This window comes from Ambystoma mexicanum, chromosome 12 (assembly GCF_040938575.1).
Source record: "Ambystoma mexicanum isolate Mex_15411 chromosome 12, UKY_AmexF1_1, whole genome shotgun sequence".
NCBI lineage: Eukaryota > Metazoa > Chordata > Amphibia > Caudata > Ambystomatidae > Ambystoma > Ambystoma mexicanum.
The window spans coordinates 239,290,954-239,304,606 of NC_090936.1; the positions used below are offsets into that span (position 1 = coordinate 239,290,954).

Here is a 13,653-nt window from a genome sequence, read left to right on the forward strand (position 1 = left end):
GTTTTTAGAACCGGTGGCATGTTCAGGGGGGTTTTAGCGGAAAAGAGGATATTACTCAAAATGTGTGCATGTGAAAAATCTGACACTTCATCAACTAATGTCCATACTCCTTGCGCACATGTGTGTAAATTTGGGTTAATGTCCGGTATTGCAAACCAGTTAAAAAGTGCAAAATATTGCCATTTCTGAATGCAAGCCCCCAGGAAGAGCAGAGTTGGAACAGGGGATACCTCCTGTGATATGTGATGGGTGCATGTAATTTCAAACCACTGTGTAGCTATGAAATATGTATTTGGTTCAAATCTAGATTTGTGTGCAAGTTGACAGGAGGAGTGGACTTTCTGCAGGCTGTAAAATGACATCACTCTGACACAACTTAGCTCCCCCAATCAGGGGAGAAATGAAAGCTTGGCCAATGATAAGTGGAGAGGGGTAGAGCCTAGTGATGCTCACACACACCCATTTTCAAAACACATAAAAGCAGAGAGACAGGACAGATAGGGACCTTCAAATCCATTTGCTGCGGGACGCTCTGCTGGAAAATCCCTACTTTACCTCCATCAACCTTCAGAGAGCCAACATAGAGACTTCAAATCTATCAAATTTCCAGAACCAGAGAGAGAGCAGAGCTGACCCAGACCACTGTTAGCAGGACCAGAGAGAGCTGACCCAGATCACTGTGAAGTGCAGAGACCAGAGTCCAGTCTAAAACCTGACCAGATCCGTGGCAAGGCCCATTTAACTCAAGAATATAGTGTGAGTACCTAGAAAATTGTGCAGAACCAATCTCTTAGTTAAAATAATATAATTCAAGCTATTTTAATCGAAGTAGAACTGCCTCCTAACTGTCACCTGTCATTTGTAAAGCTGTCACCTGTGATTTGCTAGTTGCAAGCTGCACTTGTCTTTTTGAACTTTAAAATTTCAAATCTGAAAAACGACCTTTATTTAATCGCTCATATCTCCGTAACCGTTTGTGCTAGAGACTTGCAGTAACTTTCATCTGGAAGCTGAGATCCTAGGCTGTCTTAGGACGATAGTGATAGTCCTTGTAGTTCCTCTGTAATCGCGCCCGGCGCATTCGCGAATTTTGCCGCGATTTGAAAATTTCTCCACTTGCAAAAAGATAGCTGCTTTTGCTTTCCTCTGAAAAAAATCGTTTGCCTCATAAAAACTATCCCTGAATCATTGCAAGAGTGAGCCTGGACTAATATTAACTAGATACCACTCACCCTAAACCTCTAGAGGGAATTAAAAGCATTTTAGCATATTTTTCACTTTATTGCCAGCACATATAAAAGCATTTTGCCTGTGTTTTCAACTTCTGTAGTCTAAGTTGCTGGGTGAACTGAATTACATTTGAATTGCATTTCTGAGAACTGTGTGCCTCCCTTCCATTTCCTTGCATTGCATAAAAGGGGGGGTGAATTGTCCAAGAAAGTGATTACATTGTCTTTTGCTGAAATCCTATCAAGTTATTTTCTGTACTGCATTTCATTCCACATTGCATCCATTTGAAACCATAAAAGTATTGTTGCTATCTTATCCATTTCACGTCAACTCCTTAGTGATTATCAAGAAGTGTGCTAGTGCCAGATTCTCCGTTGTTAATCTTTATCATATCAGATTAAGTGTGCTATTCAATTATTAATTTATTCTAAAGTGTGATGTATATACCTATTGTTGAAACTATCAATTAAACCTTTTTAACTTGCAAAACAGAACTACTTCTTGGCTCAGTGGGGTCAGGGGGATTCCAAGAGAGGGGTGTTATATAGGGGTAGTCATCCACAACGCATGAACTGGACATAAAGATATATCAATAAGGGTTTTCATTCAGTATTCTAGACTAGGCGTTGACTTAGCTGTAGTGCTGAATTGAATCCTCTTACAGAATGGTCCCACAGTGAACGACCAAGAGACAAAAAGGAACCACAATAATAGCACTGGCAAAATACCGTTCCTAACGCTATCCCAAAACCAAAGAATGACAAAGCAGAAATCCAAGGTGAGTCCTAATAAAATATCAGGTAAAGAGATCCCCACCTCAGAATGGAATCCCAAAAGACTGGGTGTCACAACACATGATAGCTCGGCAAGGCAGGCTACAAAGTATTTAAATAAAGTCAATGTGAAGATGACAGCAACAATCAAGCTAGAAAATATCTTTCCAGAAAGAAACAAAACAAACTTGAACCACAAAAATGTTATGCACCTAATACACTGCGTACCCTCAATAAGCACAATTTCATCAGACGACACAGCAATTGTAGAGTATGCCGATGAAATTAGAGACGACCGAATGATTCTCCATCTAAAATTGGAAATGGTGAAAGAAATTCCACTAAAACCGAGTACGAAGTTGTGGCGCCTAGTCTTCGACCAGAAATAGCAGGACCTAGAAAACTCAGGGAGGACGAAGTCTGGTTGTCAAACAAGCCATGATGGAGCAAGACCGACAAAGGTCATTGATCAAACCGATCAACGAAGATCACCAGATCAAGATAGATGGCAGTCGATAAAGTGACAATTGACAATAAAATGAAGGGAGACCAAGAAACAAAAACCAAGCATATGAAAGAAGCCAATCCACACAATGACAATGACTGGACAATGAAAAGGATTAGCCAAAAAAGAATTGGGAAAAGCCGAGAGATATCCATATTTCATGGAACACCAGAGGGTTTAAACACCTGTTCAATCAACCAGAAAACCACCTGAAAAGTGCTAAAATAATCTGCCTGCAAGAAACATGGTTTCAGGAAACTCTGGTCTGAGAAGGTTATGAAAGCTTAATAAACCCAGCTAAAAAAGGGATAAATGGAAGACCCTATGCAGGGCTTATCTTTCTCCTAAAAATTGCGAGCAATTTAAAGGTAATTAAGCATGGGAACCCAAACTCCTATATACAATGGGTTATAGTAAAAACAGAGGAATATGGAGTTTCTGCTTCATCATACATGATGCGGATAAACCTTTACTCGAATCCGGCAAAAATCAACACAGATAAATTCATGAATGCAATAACAACAACAATCGAAAAAGCATACAAGTCTGCATGTAATCCGCTGATCTTAATCTGTGGCGACTTGAATATCAATTGCCTGAATAAATATGGTGTTCCAATAATGGATCATTTGGAAGAAGGCGAAAAGGATGTCTCCAAATGGGTACATCTAACCGAGTCCCACAACCTAAATATGCTAAATGGCCAAACTCAGGGACACATCCCTTGAAAGAAGACCTGGTCTAACGGAACCCTAGAGTCAATGATCGACTACATCTGGATATCAAGGAACCACCTTCAAAAGGCCAGCCGTCTAGATGTGTTAGCGCAGAGATGAAGTGACCACAACATACTGAGGTTAACATGGGATGGAAATCACAGAAAAAATCAAGCTGATAAAAAAACAAACCTCTAGAATTAAACCACAGAGGGAACTGGTTGAAGACGTGTTAACAATATCCAATACTATCTCGATCAAATTAACAGTGGATCAACCGATACCTCCTACGATCGTCTCCTAAAGGCCTATAAAGTTGTTAACACAGGGATGAAACTATTACTACTAAAACCAAGGCACCAATATAGCAAAGCTTGGTGGAAAGAAGAAGGCAACTCAGACGTGATCTAACACAGCTTAAAAGACTGAACACACACTTCAGTAAGGCAGACATACTGAGTCTAACATCAACAAAGAAACAGCAATATCAAAACTGTCTGATTAGCTTCAGGAAACAATGCGACCAGGAGCAAGGTGAAATAATGCTAAAAGCAATGGCCAACTCGACATTCAGAGATAAGTGGGCCATCATAAACAACATAACCCTAAACCAACAGAGTCGCCTAAGTAGCGGAGTAACTGAAGCAAGATGGATGGACCACTACTCTGAGGTTTTTGCTAGTTTGGCAGGAGTAAGACTGGATTACAGCGAAAACATGTTACAGCGATGGGTCTTGAGAGTTGAAGATGGACAAATTGAAGCAATGATGAGGAAACTTAAAAACTCATCTGCCGTCGGGCCTGGCGGGCTAACTAACATAGTGCTAAAAACAGATCCTAAGGCATGGGCAAGTCTGACTACAATTATCTTTAAGAACATCAAAAAATGTGAATCCATACCTACATCATGGACAACAAGTATTATCGTTCCCATCTTCAAAAAGAGCCTGAGAGAGTAACCAGCTAATTACCGGCTGATAGCCCTGCTTGATGTAATCGGGAAAAATGTTTGCCCCAATTCTCCAAATTAGACTAACTTGGTGGGCAGACAGCGCTGCGATTACTGATCCACGACAAACTGGATTCACAAAGGGCACGGGGACCGACTTGAACTTGTTCATCCTATCACTGCTGAAGCTGGACACCATAAGAGCTAAAGGCAAACTCTATCTCATCTTCATCGATCTAAAACAAGCGTTTGATGGGGTGAACAGACAGAAATTGTGGTCCAAACTACGGGCCCGGAACTGCCAGATAAGATTTTACAACCGATCAAAGCTCTACACAGTAAAACGACAACACGAGTAAGACTAGATAATGAAGGGGCATTATCAGAAGCCATACGAATTAAAAGAGGAGTAAAGCAAGGTTGCCCACTAGTAGCAACCCTGTTTAAACTGTATCTTAGAGACATCTTAGAGGCAATAAAACAATCAAAGCATTTCCCACCAAAACTCATCAATGAGGAAATAACAGTGATAGCCTATGCTGACGTCCTGGTCCTCATGGACCAAATGCAAATTGGTCTACAACATCTACTCAGGAAACTACAAGACTACATGCATACCAATGATCTGGTCATAAATATCAGCAAACCAAAGATCATGGTAATAGGAGGAAAACAAAGGAAAAACACCAAGTCGTTCAACTGGAAAATTGGGGAAGAGAAACTAGAAACGGTGGACGTGATACATTACCTGGGGATAACATTTAATACGTCAATAGCAGAAAAGAACTGGCAAATAGAACTTAATATGTTGGCCTCTCAGGGTGCAATATTGAATTAGAGATTTGGAAAAATTCTCTGACGCCATAGCGTTTCTTGTACATTCAAAAGGTAATTTCCATCCTCACTTATGGAGGCAAAGCAAGCGTGAACCTTTCATGGAAGATATGGTCTACTCTGGGAAGCAGATTCTGAAAAACAACTCTAAAACTGCCAAAGTGTCTTCCCATGGTGGCAATAAGAGCAGAACTAGGCCTGCAGTCACTGTACTCAATAATAAGGTGGAAATCGCTGGCTCTACTAAGGAAGATCTCACTGAAGGAACCCGTGACTGCCTACAGAATTTTAAAACTTACCGGGAAAGGAAAAGGTGCAGTAACACTAAATAGTTGGAAGGAAAAATGCTAACAACATCTGGAACACCTAAACTACACTATGGACGAGCTGATTACCAACCCTGAGAAAGGTAAAGAAAAGCTGAAAGAGATGACTGGATCAACACTCGGGAAAACCAAACTGCTATGCAAATCACTGGGTAACTCAGCTCAAGAGCATCGATTGAGAGACACTACACCACAGTATCTAATGAAATTCCCAAGCAAACTCCATCGTGATCAGCTGCGACAGATAAGGCTAAATGTGTACCCTACAAACAAATATTGACACTCAAGAGGGAAACGAGGAGTAAACCATGGAGTTTGCAGGTTTTATAACACACAAGGAAACTTGGAAATGGGGACATATTTGATAACAGTGTTCTGTCTTCTGTTACTGCGGGACATACAGTTTCTGCCTAAACACCTTGAGGAATTCAAGTCCATGACGGCGGAAGACTGGTGGAGAGAGTTTGTACAAGGAAGAAAACCAGGACTAGTGTGCGCAGGAGTTAACCTCCTAGATAAACTAATGAAGGACCAAGAAGAAATAAGGGACAACAGCAGGGACGGATAGCACAAAGGGGGAGCAATCTGATCCAGTAACGGAGAAAGGAGTGCCAAAAAAAAATGGAGAGTTTTCTTTTTTAACTAGTGGAGTAACTAAGAAGTAAAGCCCAATTAGGCTGTGCGTAAAAAGGTCACAAGTGACCCTAATGTGTAAAAAGTGTTTGTACTAAACTAAATCATAATAAAAAAAGTTTTGAAAAAATTAATCACACAGTGCATTGGCTATGTGTGTCTCAAGATGTGTCTAATACTAAGAAATATGAAAGACTGGTTTGTTTCTTTTTGAATTTCTACAAGAATCTCAACAGCTTAGTGAAATGTATGCAGTAATTATTATATATGTCTTTATACAATGCCTGGTAGCCCCAACAAAACACTTGTAGCAAGAACCACCAAATCAACTATCAAAGTCTCACTAACATAAAAAGATTCCTACAAAAAAACAAAGTCAGCGGCCTCCTTTTGCATTGATGACTGGGTGGCTGAATGGTTAACCATATCCACACATGATAGGGCAATTTACAAGCAGTCTGGAAACAACTTGCAGATATTTGGGGATCATTTCTTGAAACATATGGTTAATGTGTTAACTATGTAACCAATGTTAATAACTTCGTGCTTAATATCATATTTTTTTCTTTTTCTTTCTTTTTCTTTTTTCCTTTTTCCTTCATTTTGTGTTTATTGTTGGTGAGAGCTTGTTGACTTGTTAATTCTGATTATTTATTTTCTAACCTGCATTAATTGTTCAGAATTCAATATCGAAATGTATCATTTAATGAGTCTCTTGTGATTTGCTTTTGACGAGTGAAAATATAAATTTTAAACGGGTACATTTCTCTCCTTGCACTGTGCAGTGCGCATAGATTAAACGGTGTCTGCCATGTACCCATGGTCTGGCTTTCTAGCTCCAAGAAACATGTACATAGGGTTGCACTCCGAAATTCAATTGTTTCTTTTTTTCAGTTTGAAAATAAATATAATGTTGACAAAAAAACGATCAAATACTTCTAAAAATTGATCTATTCATTTAAAAACCAAAAGCTTTGTGGAAGGACAAAAACGAGCATGGAGATGCAGATAAATAGCCTGGGGCGAAGGGGGAACGTGTTGGTCTCAGTGGCCTTTCTCTCAGTAGCCAGTGGACAGAAAGCTTCATTCAAGGGCAACATGCCGGAACTGGTCAACATGGACAAGCAGTGAAGTGAACGATACATGGGAAAAATGGGCGTTCATTTATAGCGCTTCATGCTAGCGTTTTCCCACTTTCAAGCACTAACAAAACTTTTTTTTATTAACCATTTAAATGGTGAAAGTATTTCCCTCTGGTGGATGAAGACTGCATGGTGCAAACTTGAGATGTGCACGCTGGCCCCAGGTATCTGGCGAGTGCTGAACTTGTGAGCTATCTCTCCCGGTAGTGGGCAAATTAGCTACAAGCAGATGGCATTTAGCACTGGAGTAAGGCACGTTCCTTCTGTTTTATGAACAACCGAGAAGATCCTCTGGGAATTTGGAGATAATTCAAAGTCAGCGAGGTTTCGAGCCCTTGGGCTTAGAGCGCTTTATAATAATAATAATAATAATTTAAATGCAAAAATAAATAAATAAATAAAACAGTGAAGGTGGATGAACCTTAATTTAACCAATGCTCTTTAGAAAGTGTCCTGATCCAGCATGTGCTGACGTCGCCGCTTGTTTGACACACAAAGGAACACAAGTTGGCTGCTGCCGGAAATGTGTACTGCAAGTTGATCTCGCGGACACGTACTGAAAAAGAAAGAAATCAGACAATGATGACTGAAAGCGCCCTGAAGACTTTTTGCCAGGCGGCACCTCGTTTTACACACGAATGTGATTGGAAATAGCCATATGAATAACTAATAGTTAAACTGCCCCGTTTAAAATAACATTCGTATACAAAATAAGAAATAATAACTTACTCAGAAAGAAATCTCAAATTAACCACACAGGCAACACATAAGCTGTGGGGCAAGACACAGTATAGCCCCTAGGGGTGGACTGCCCTATATGGAACTCAGGAAGTTTCCCGGTAGGCCTCTGCGCCCTGGACCTCTTGTGTGGTATTTCCAAACGTTCCCATTGGTAAAGGGTTGGGTTTGCTGAAAGTGTGTAATATGGGGCCAATTTAAACATTATTTCCATGGCCTCTCCTGGCGCCCAGTCCACCCCTGATGGCCATAATATCACAGTAACTTGAACGTTACTTTACCAGTGTCTTGTAACCACTTTCCCTGCAAAATGCGTCGTGTGCAGTCACTGTGGCTTGCACGTCGAGTGACTGTCGGGCCAGCGACACTGGTGATTACTTGCCTACTTCGTTCAGCTTTTTAGGGTTCGGGTTTAGGATTGCTGTAGCCTTGGGGAGGAGGAGCAGAAACAGGAAGTTCTGTGCGGCAGTAGGAAATGGATGAAGCTACTTTACAGGGGGGCAATGGCGTCTTAACAGGAAGAAAATTCAAAACGAAATGGGCATGTAGGCGGAGGCAATGAAAGGGGCTTGTTGTGGCCCAAAGGATGACTAGGCACTGAATAAGTGTGAACGAGGTTTGATTTACAGAAGTCACGTGTAACGGATGTGTCTTTTACAAAGGCAGTGGCGTCTCTGAGGCACCCGCTGCAGTGCTGAACTCCACTGGGATTATGCCTCCATTTACAGAGGGCACACTTGATGGATGTCGTTCTGCACAGGAGACTGATGTCCTTAGAGCAACCACTGCAGTTGCTTCGTTGCAGTGGGTTTATGCTCCCCACTTTATGTTTCTTGGGTGGAAGTGGTTGGAGGGGGACCAGGCTGGGGGCCTGAATGTAGAAGGAGTGCAGGGGAGCCACTTGTCTCCCGGTCCGCTCTGATATGATAGGTTATTTATAAAGTGCTTAATACCTAGAGGTTTCTAAGCACGGACCCGCAGTGCTGCTCCGGGTCGTCTTGCTTAAAAGGCGAGCACGTTGCCCCTGAGCTATCCTCCCGAGACACAGCTATCCTCCCAAGACACATGGCAAGTGCCTTTCCCATGCCTACACAGAAGTGTTCTGCTCCCCGCACGCTTCCTTAGCGTAGTCTCGCGAGATATGATATGATATGTTATTTATAACGCGCTTAATACCCAGAGGTTTCTAAGCACGGACCCGGGGATCGAACCTGTGGTGCTCCGCGTTGTCTTGCTTCTAAGGCAAGCATGATGGCCCTAGGCTATTCTCAGTGAGCCATGATCTCGCAAGGCTGCCGCCCCACAGTCCTCAACATAAAAGTAAAAAGGTGCAGTATGTCACATATCCCTTCCTTTTAAATTATCACCAGCTGATGATTGGGTTCATATGGGATAATATTGCGTGGGCCACATAGAAAGTGATAGCAAGGGTAAATATAAGGTATGACACTATGCAGCACTTTCTATGGACCACACGTGCTTGATATCCCATCCAGTCCCAGCTAAACATTAGGTAATATTTTAAAAATAGGAGGTATTTAAAGTCTGACATGTTTTACGATAATCACCATACTCATAGGGGGTCATTGCAAGCTTGACTGTTGTGGTAAAATCATGCTGTATTTGGAAATACCACATGCTTTACCACACCACCAGATTCCGAGTTTCAGTCGCAAAACTCTTTCTGGCTGCTTTGTGTGGAAGAAATGTCCTCCACACAAAATGATTATTACGGTATGTCCCCAGTGAAGTCCCATGGACTCCAGAGATGAGTGGTTGCAATCCGTATTCGGTATCTTTCTCTCTCATAATATAGTGTGCATGCTCTGTGCACTTTACACCCACCACACAAGCAACATTGGCAATGTATCAACCCACACCCTTTTTGCAGTCGAGCACAGGTGTGCCTTTCAGGGACGTCATTTCACCAAAATGCCAGGGGTAGCGGGAGTGACATCACACGACCCTTGACCCCTGACGACATTACAGGAAGTGATGTCATTTGACCCCGCCCCGAAGTGATATCGCGGGTAGCGATGGAACACGACATTTCACCCATTGACAAAACAGGAAGTGGCATCACACAGCATTGTACACTACGAAAATATAGTTACGCTATCACTATGTGATGTACATTTCATACAAGAATGGATCGCCATATGTATCATTAAGATCAGTGTGTGTAGGCCAATATTACCAAATTACTGTGTATGCAAGCAGACGTCCATTACCAAATGATAATGATGTGTTATTATATAGCACTTACGCTTAAGCGCTTTATATAGAAAAAATATACACCCAATATCACCCACCCTGTGTTGGTACTCATTTATCGACCTCAGAAGGATGAAAGGCTAAGTGAGGCATTTAAGAACAGACTAAAATCAGTGACTCACCCCCTGAAGTGCGCCTGAAATAAACATTTAATGAGCCTAGCAATTATTGTATAGAATTCCAGAAAGACACATTATTTGGTATTCCTATTCTTTCTTATTTAGGGTCAGTGCTGAAAGTGTTAGACTTATGGCACTCTTGTTCTTATTTTTCTTATTTTTTTTAAGAAGCCTGAACAAGAAAGGCTGCCACCACCCAGAAGTAAAGAGCCACAGGCCAGGAGCATGCATTCCAAAAAAAGATTTTTTTTTTTTATTTTTTTTTTAGAGGTTGCAAGGGAGACCTCAGAGGTCGCATTTGCGACCTCTGGCGACCCCCAAATGACGTCTCTGGTGCCTTTTCATTTTTATAAAGCATGTACTTTGCAAAGTTGCCGCCTCTGCACAAGCACTCAGAACGGAATGTTCTTTTGTCTTTCAAGGGACCGGGTAAGTGCTCCCTAGAGCGTCATTGCCTCTGGTGGGAAAAGGAATCACGTTCCTATGCTAATACGGGGCAATGTGGTGTGCAAATGTGTCGCTGCCACCGTCTGCGCTAAGCAAGCAGTTATCAGGCGAACCGGGCACACGGCCCTTGTAGAAAAGACCTGGCATTTGATGGATGAAGGTTTCAAGAGATTCCATCCAGCCTCTGCATCAGGTGCCAACAATCACCAGGCGTCCCAATTAAATTCCCAGGCACCCTCCCCGTCGACATCCCAAACCTTGTGGCTATACCTCATGACAGTCCTGCCTCCATTATTTCATTCTCGTTTGCTGGTTCAGGCCCTGAGCATTCAATTTGTGCGCACTTTTCTGGGTCGGCCTACTCAAGGTAATACATCATGTATGTCACAGAGGCGTTCGGGACTTCAGAGCAAATCTACAGTTTGCATTCTCTACCTCTCGTTCCCCTCTTCAGGGGGTTGCTATGCAACTCCCACTAAGCGCTCTGTTATGCAAATGTACTGCTGTATACCTCTGTAAAGCGCTCTGTTGTGTATCTGTACTGTTGTATACCTCTGTAAAGCACTCAATTATGTAAAGCACTCGGTTATGTATCTGTACTACTGTATGCCTCAGGAAAGTGCTCCGTTATGCAACTGTACTGCTGTATGCCTCAGTAAAGCGCTCTGTTATATATCTGTACTGCTATATACCTCTGTAAAGCGCTCCGTAGTGTAAAGCGCTCAGTTATGTATCTGTATTGTTGTATACCTCTGTAAAGCGCTCGGTTATGTATCTGTACTACTATATGCCTCAGTAAAGCGCTCTGTTATGTATCTGTACTGCTGTATACCTCTGTAAAACACTTTGCTGTGTACCTGTACTGCTGTATACCTCTGCAAAGTTCTCTGTTGAGTATCTGTATTGTTGTATACCCCTGTAAAGCGCTCTGTTATGCATCTGTACTGCTGTATACCTCTGTAAAGCGCTCTGCTGCGTACCTGTACTGCTGTATCCCTCTGTAAAGTGTTCCATTGTGTATCTGTATTGTTGTATACCTCTGTAAAGCGCTCCGTTATTCATCTGTACTGTTGTATACCTCTGTAAAGTGCTCCTTTGCTTCTCGAAGCTAGGTCCGCCCTCAATAAATACAATAATAAATATTCTGCATTGTATTATTGGCACGCACCCTGGCGCGCACACGCGATATTGATTGGTATTCATGGTGCCATGGGGTTTGGAATGTAGCCATTATTTCGGGTTATAAAATGAGAGGATTTCAAAGTGGCAATTCTGCATGTTTCACTTTGAAAACAGTAAGCACAGGCTGGTGCTAATGGCCTTAAGGAGCAGATACCATTAAGCACATTTCATTGTCACGGCTTGGAGAAAATGGGATACACACAAAGAAACGAGCTGGCTCATTGCTCACAGTATGGTAGGAGCGGGCATTAACCGCTGTAAACGACCCATTTCTGACCAGACGCACTGTTTAGTTTGGGCTATTAGGTGTCGCTTGCAATACCCATAAGCCTAAACCATTGCATTGAAGTACAACTGGGGAGAAATGGCATCCGAGGAGAGACACACAGCTTGTAGGTGTTGTCTGGTTAGTTGGCCACTCATTGACTACCCATGGCCAAGCTATTCCCTATGGCTATTTCACCCGGTTCCTGTCCTTCCCGGCCCAAAACACCTCCTCTTGGGAACTCTTTGAGCTCGCGTAATACAAGCCTTACCATCAATCGTTGCACTCAAAGTGCATGACAGTGTTTTTTCAAAGCAGTCTTCTAAGAGTTAATAACCTATTGGAGTTGTTAACATGATACTGGTGTGATAAAAACGTTTGGACCAGGTCTGGCTTCAGTGATTCCATTTGTCAGCACTATGTGTGTCCTTCACTGAAGTCTTGTTAAAATCAAGCATTGGCAAAGCCAACTGTTTTGGCTTGTGAATAAGGATTAGGCATTTGGCAGACACTGCTATTAGATGCGCAGGTACTCACACCATTTTGCACCTGCTACCATCAAAGGCTAGTTAACAACACTACGGATGTGCATGGCAAGTGCCTTTCCCATGCCTACAAAAATGCACAAACTGTTGGCATTGCCAGTTTCTATATGTGGCTGTCGAGTGGATATTGGTTGCACAGTGATTGGTTAGTCCTCTCTCTATAGCAATAGCAAAGGTGAAAAAAAGAGGACTGTGCCTCTAACCCTCACACTGCAGCTCACCTGTGAAGCAGGTCTCTGCAGCATGCGCGATGGAGCATGTGTAGACTTAATGCCATGAAAATAGGTCGAAGGCCATCAAGTGTCCAAGTACCAGGGTGTACGGTAGGGGGGCAAGGGCTTGAGTAAGTGCAACAGGGAGACATTAGGGGATAGGAATATGGCTAGAACTCAAGTGGCACTTACACTCCTGTCTTACGACTGATAGAGACACTCTACAAACCTGGTAAGGAAGGGGGGGAGAGAGAGAGAGAGAGAGTGAGAGAGAGAGTGCGCGTGTGTGTTTGTTTTCTGATTGGAGACTAAAGTGCTAATGGCGTTACAACCTTGGGTTGGGGCTGCAGTGGTGCGGGGTGATAATACCATGTACAGACCCACACCTCCACCCTAGACTGTCACACATAAGTGGGAGCGTGGTTCATACTGGAATAGCAATTTAAACCACATTGTATAACGTCTAAAAATGATACCTTTGTTTATTAATGTGACAACTCTTTTCCAGATTTCTCCAAGGGTAAAAGAGTTTTCAATCACTGGCTGCCAGGGACATGCTACAGTAACATCACCTTTCAGTTGGTGTCTGAGGCATCGTTTAATAAAAGCACTCTTGTGGAATGCAGTGGCATCGGACATGAGCCCACACAGCACAGAACAGGTGAGTGTCATTTCACTCTATAAGTAATCACTGCAGGTGCTGCATGTTATTGACACCATTTAGAAATCGGATGTATTGAGTCATTGCTGTAGGGCAGGCGTA

At 42.4% G+C, this 13,653-nt stretch overlaps 1 protein-coding gene across 4 annotated transcripts in view; it reads left to right on the plus strand.

The window, feature by feature from the left end:
- PTPRO (protein tyrosine phosphatase receptor type O) overlaps positions 1 to 13,653 on the plus strand; it is a 1,358,825-nt gene that overhangs the window by 603,785 nt on the left and 741,387 nt on the right. For all 4 annotated transcript variants that reach the window (XM_069628367.1, XM_069628366.1, XM_069628368.1 and 1 more), the window contains exon 4: positions 13,399 to 13,551. In XM_069628367.1, coding sequence (XP_069484468.1) covers positions 13,399 to 13,551 — 153 coding nt within the window. The remainder of the gene's footprint in view (positions 1 to 13,398; positions 13,552 to 13,653) is intronic.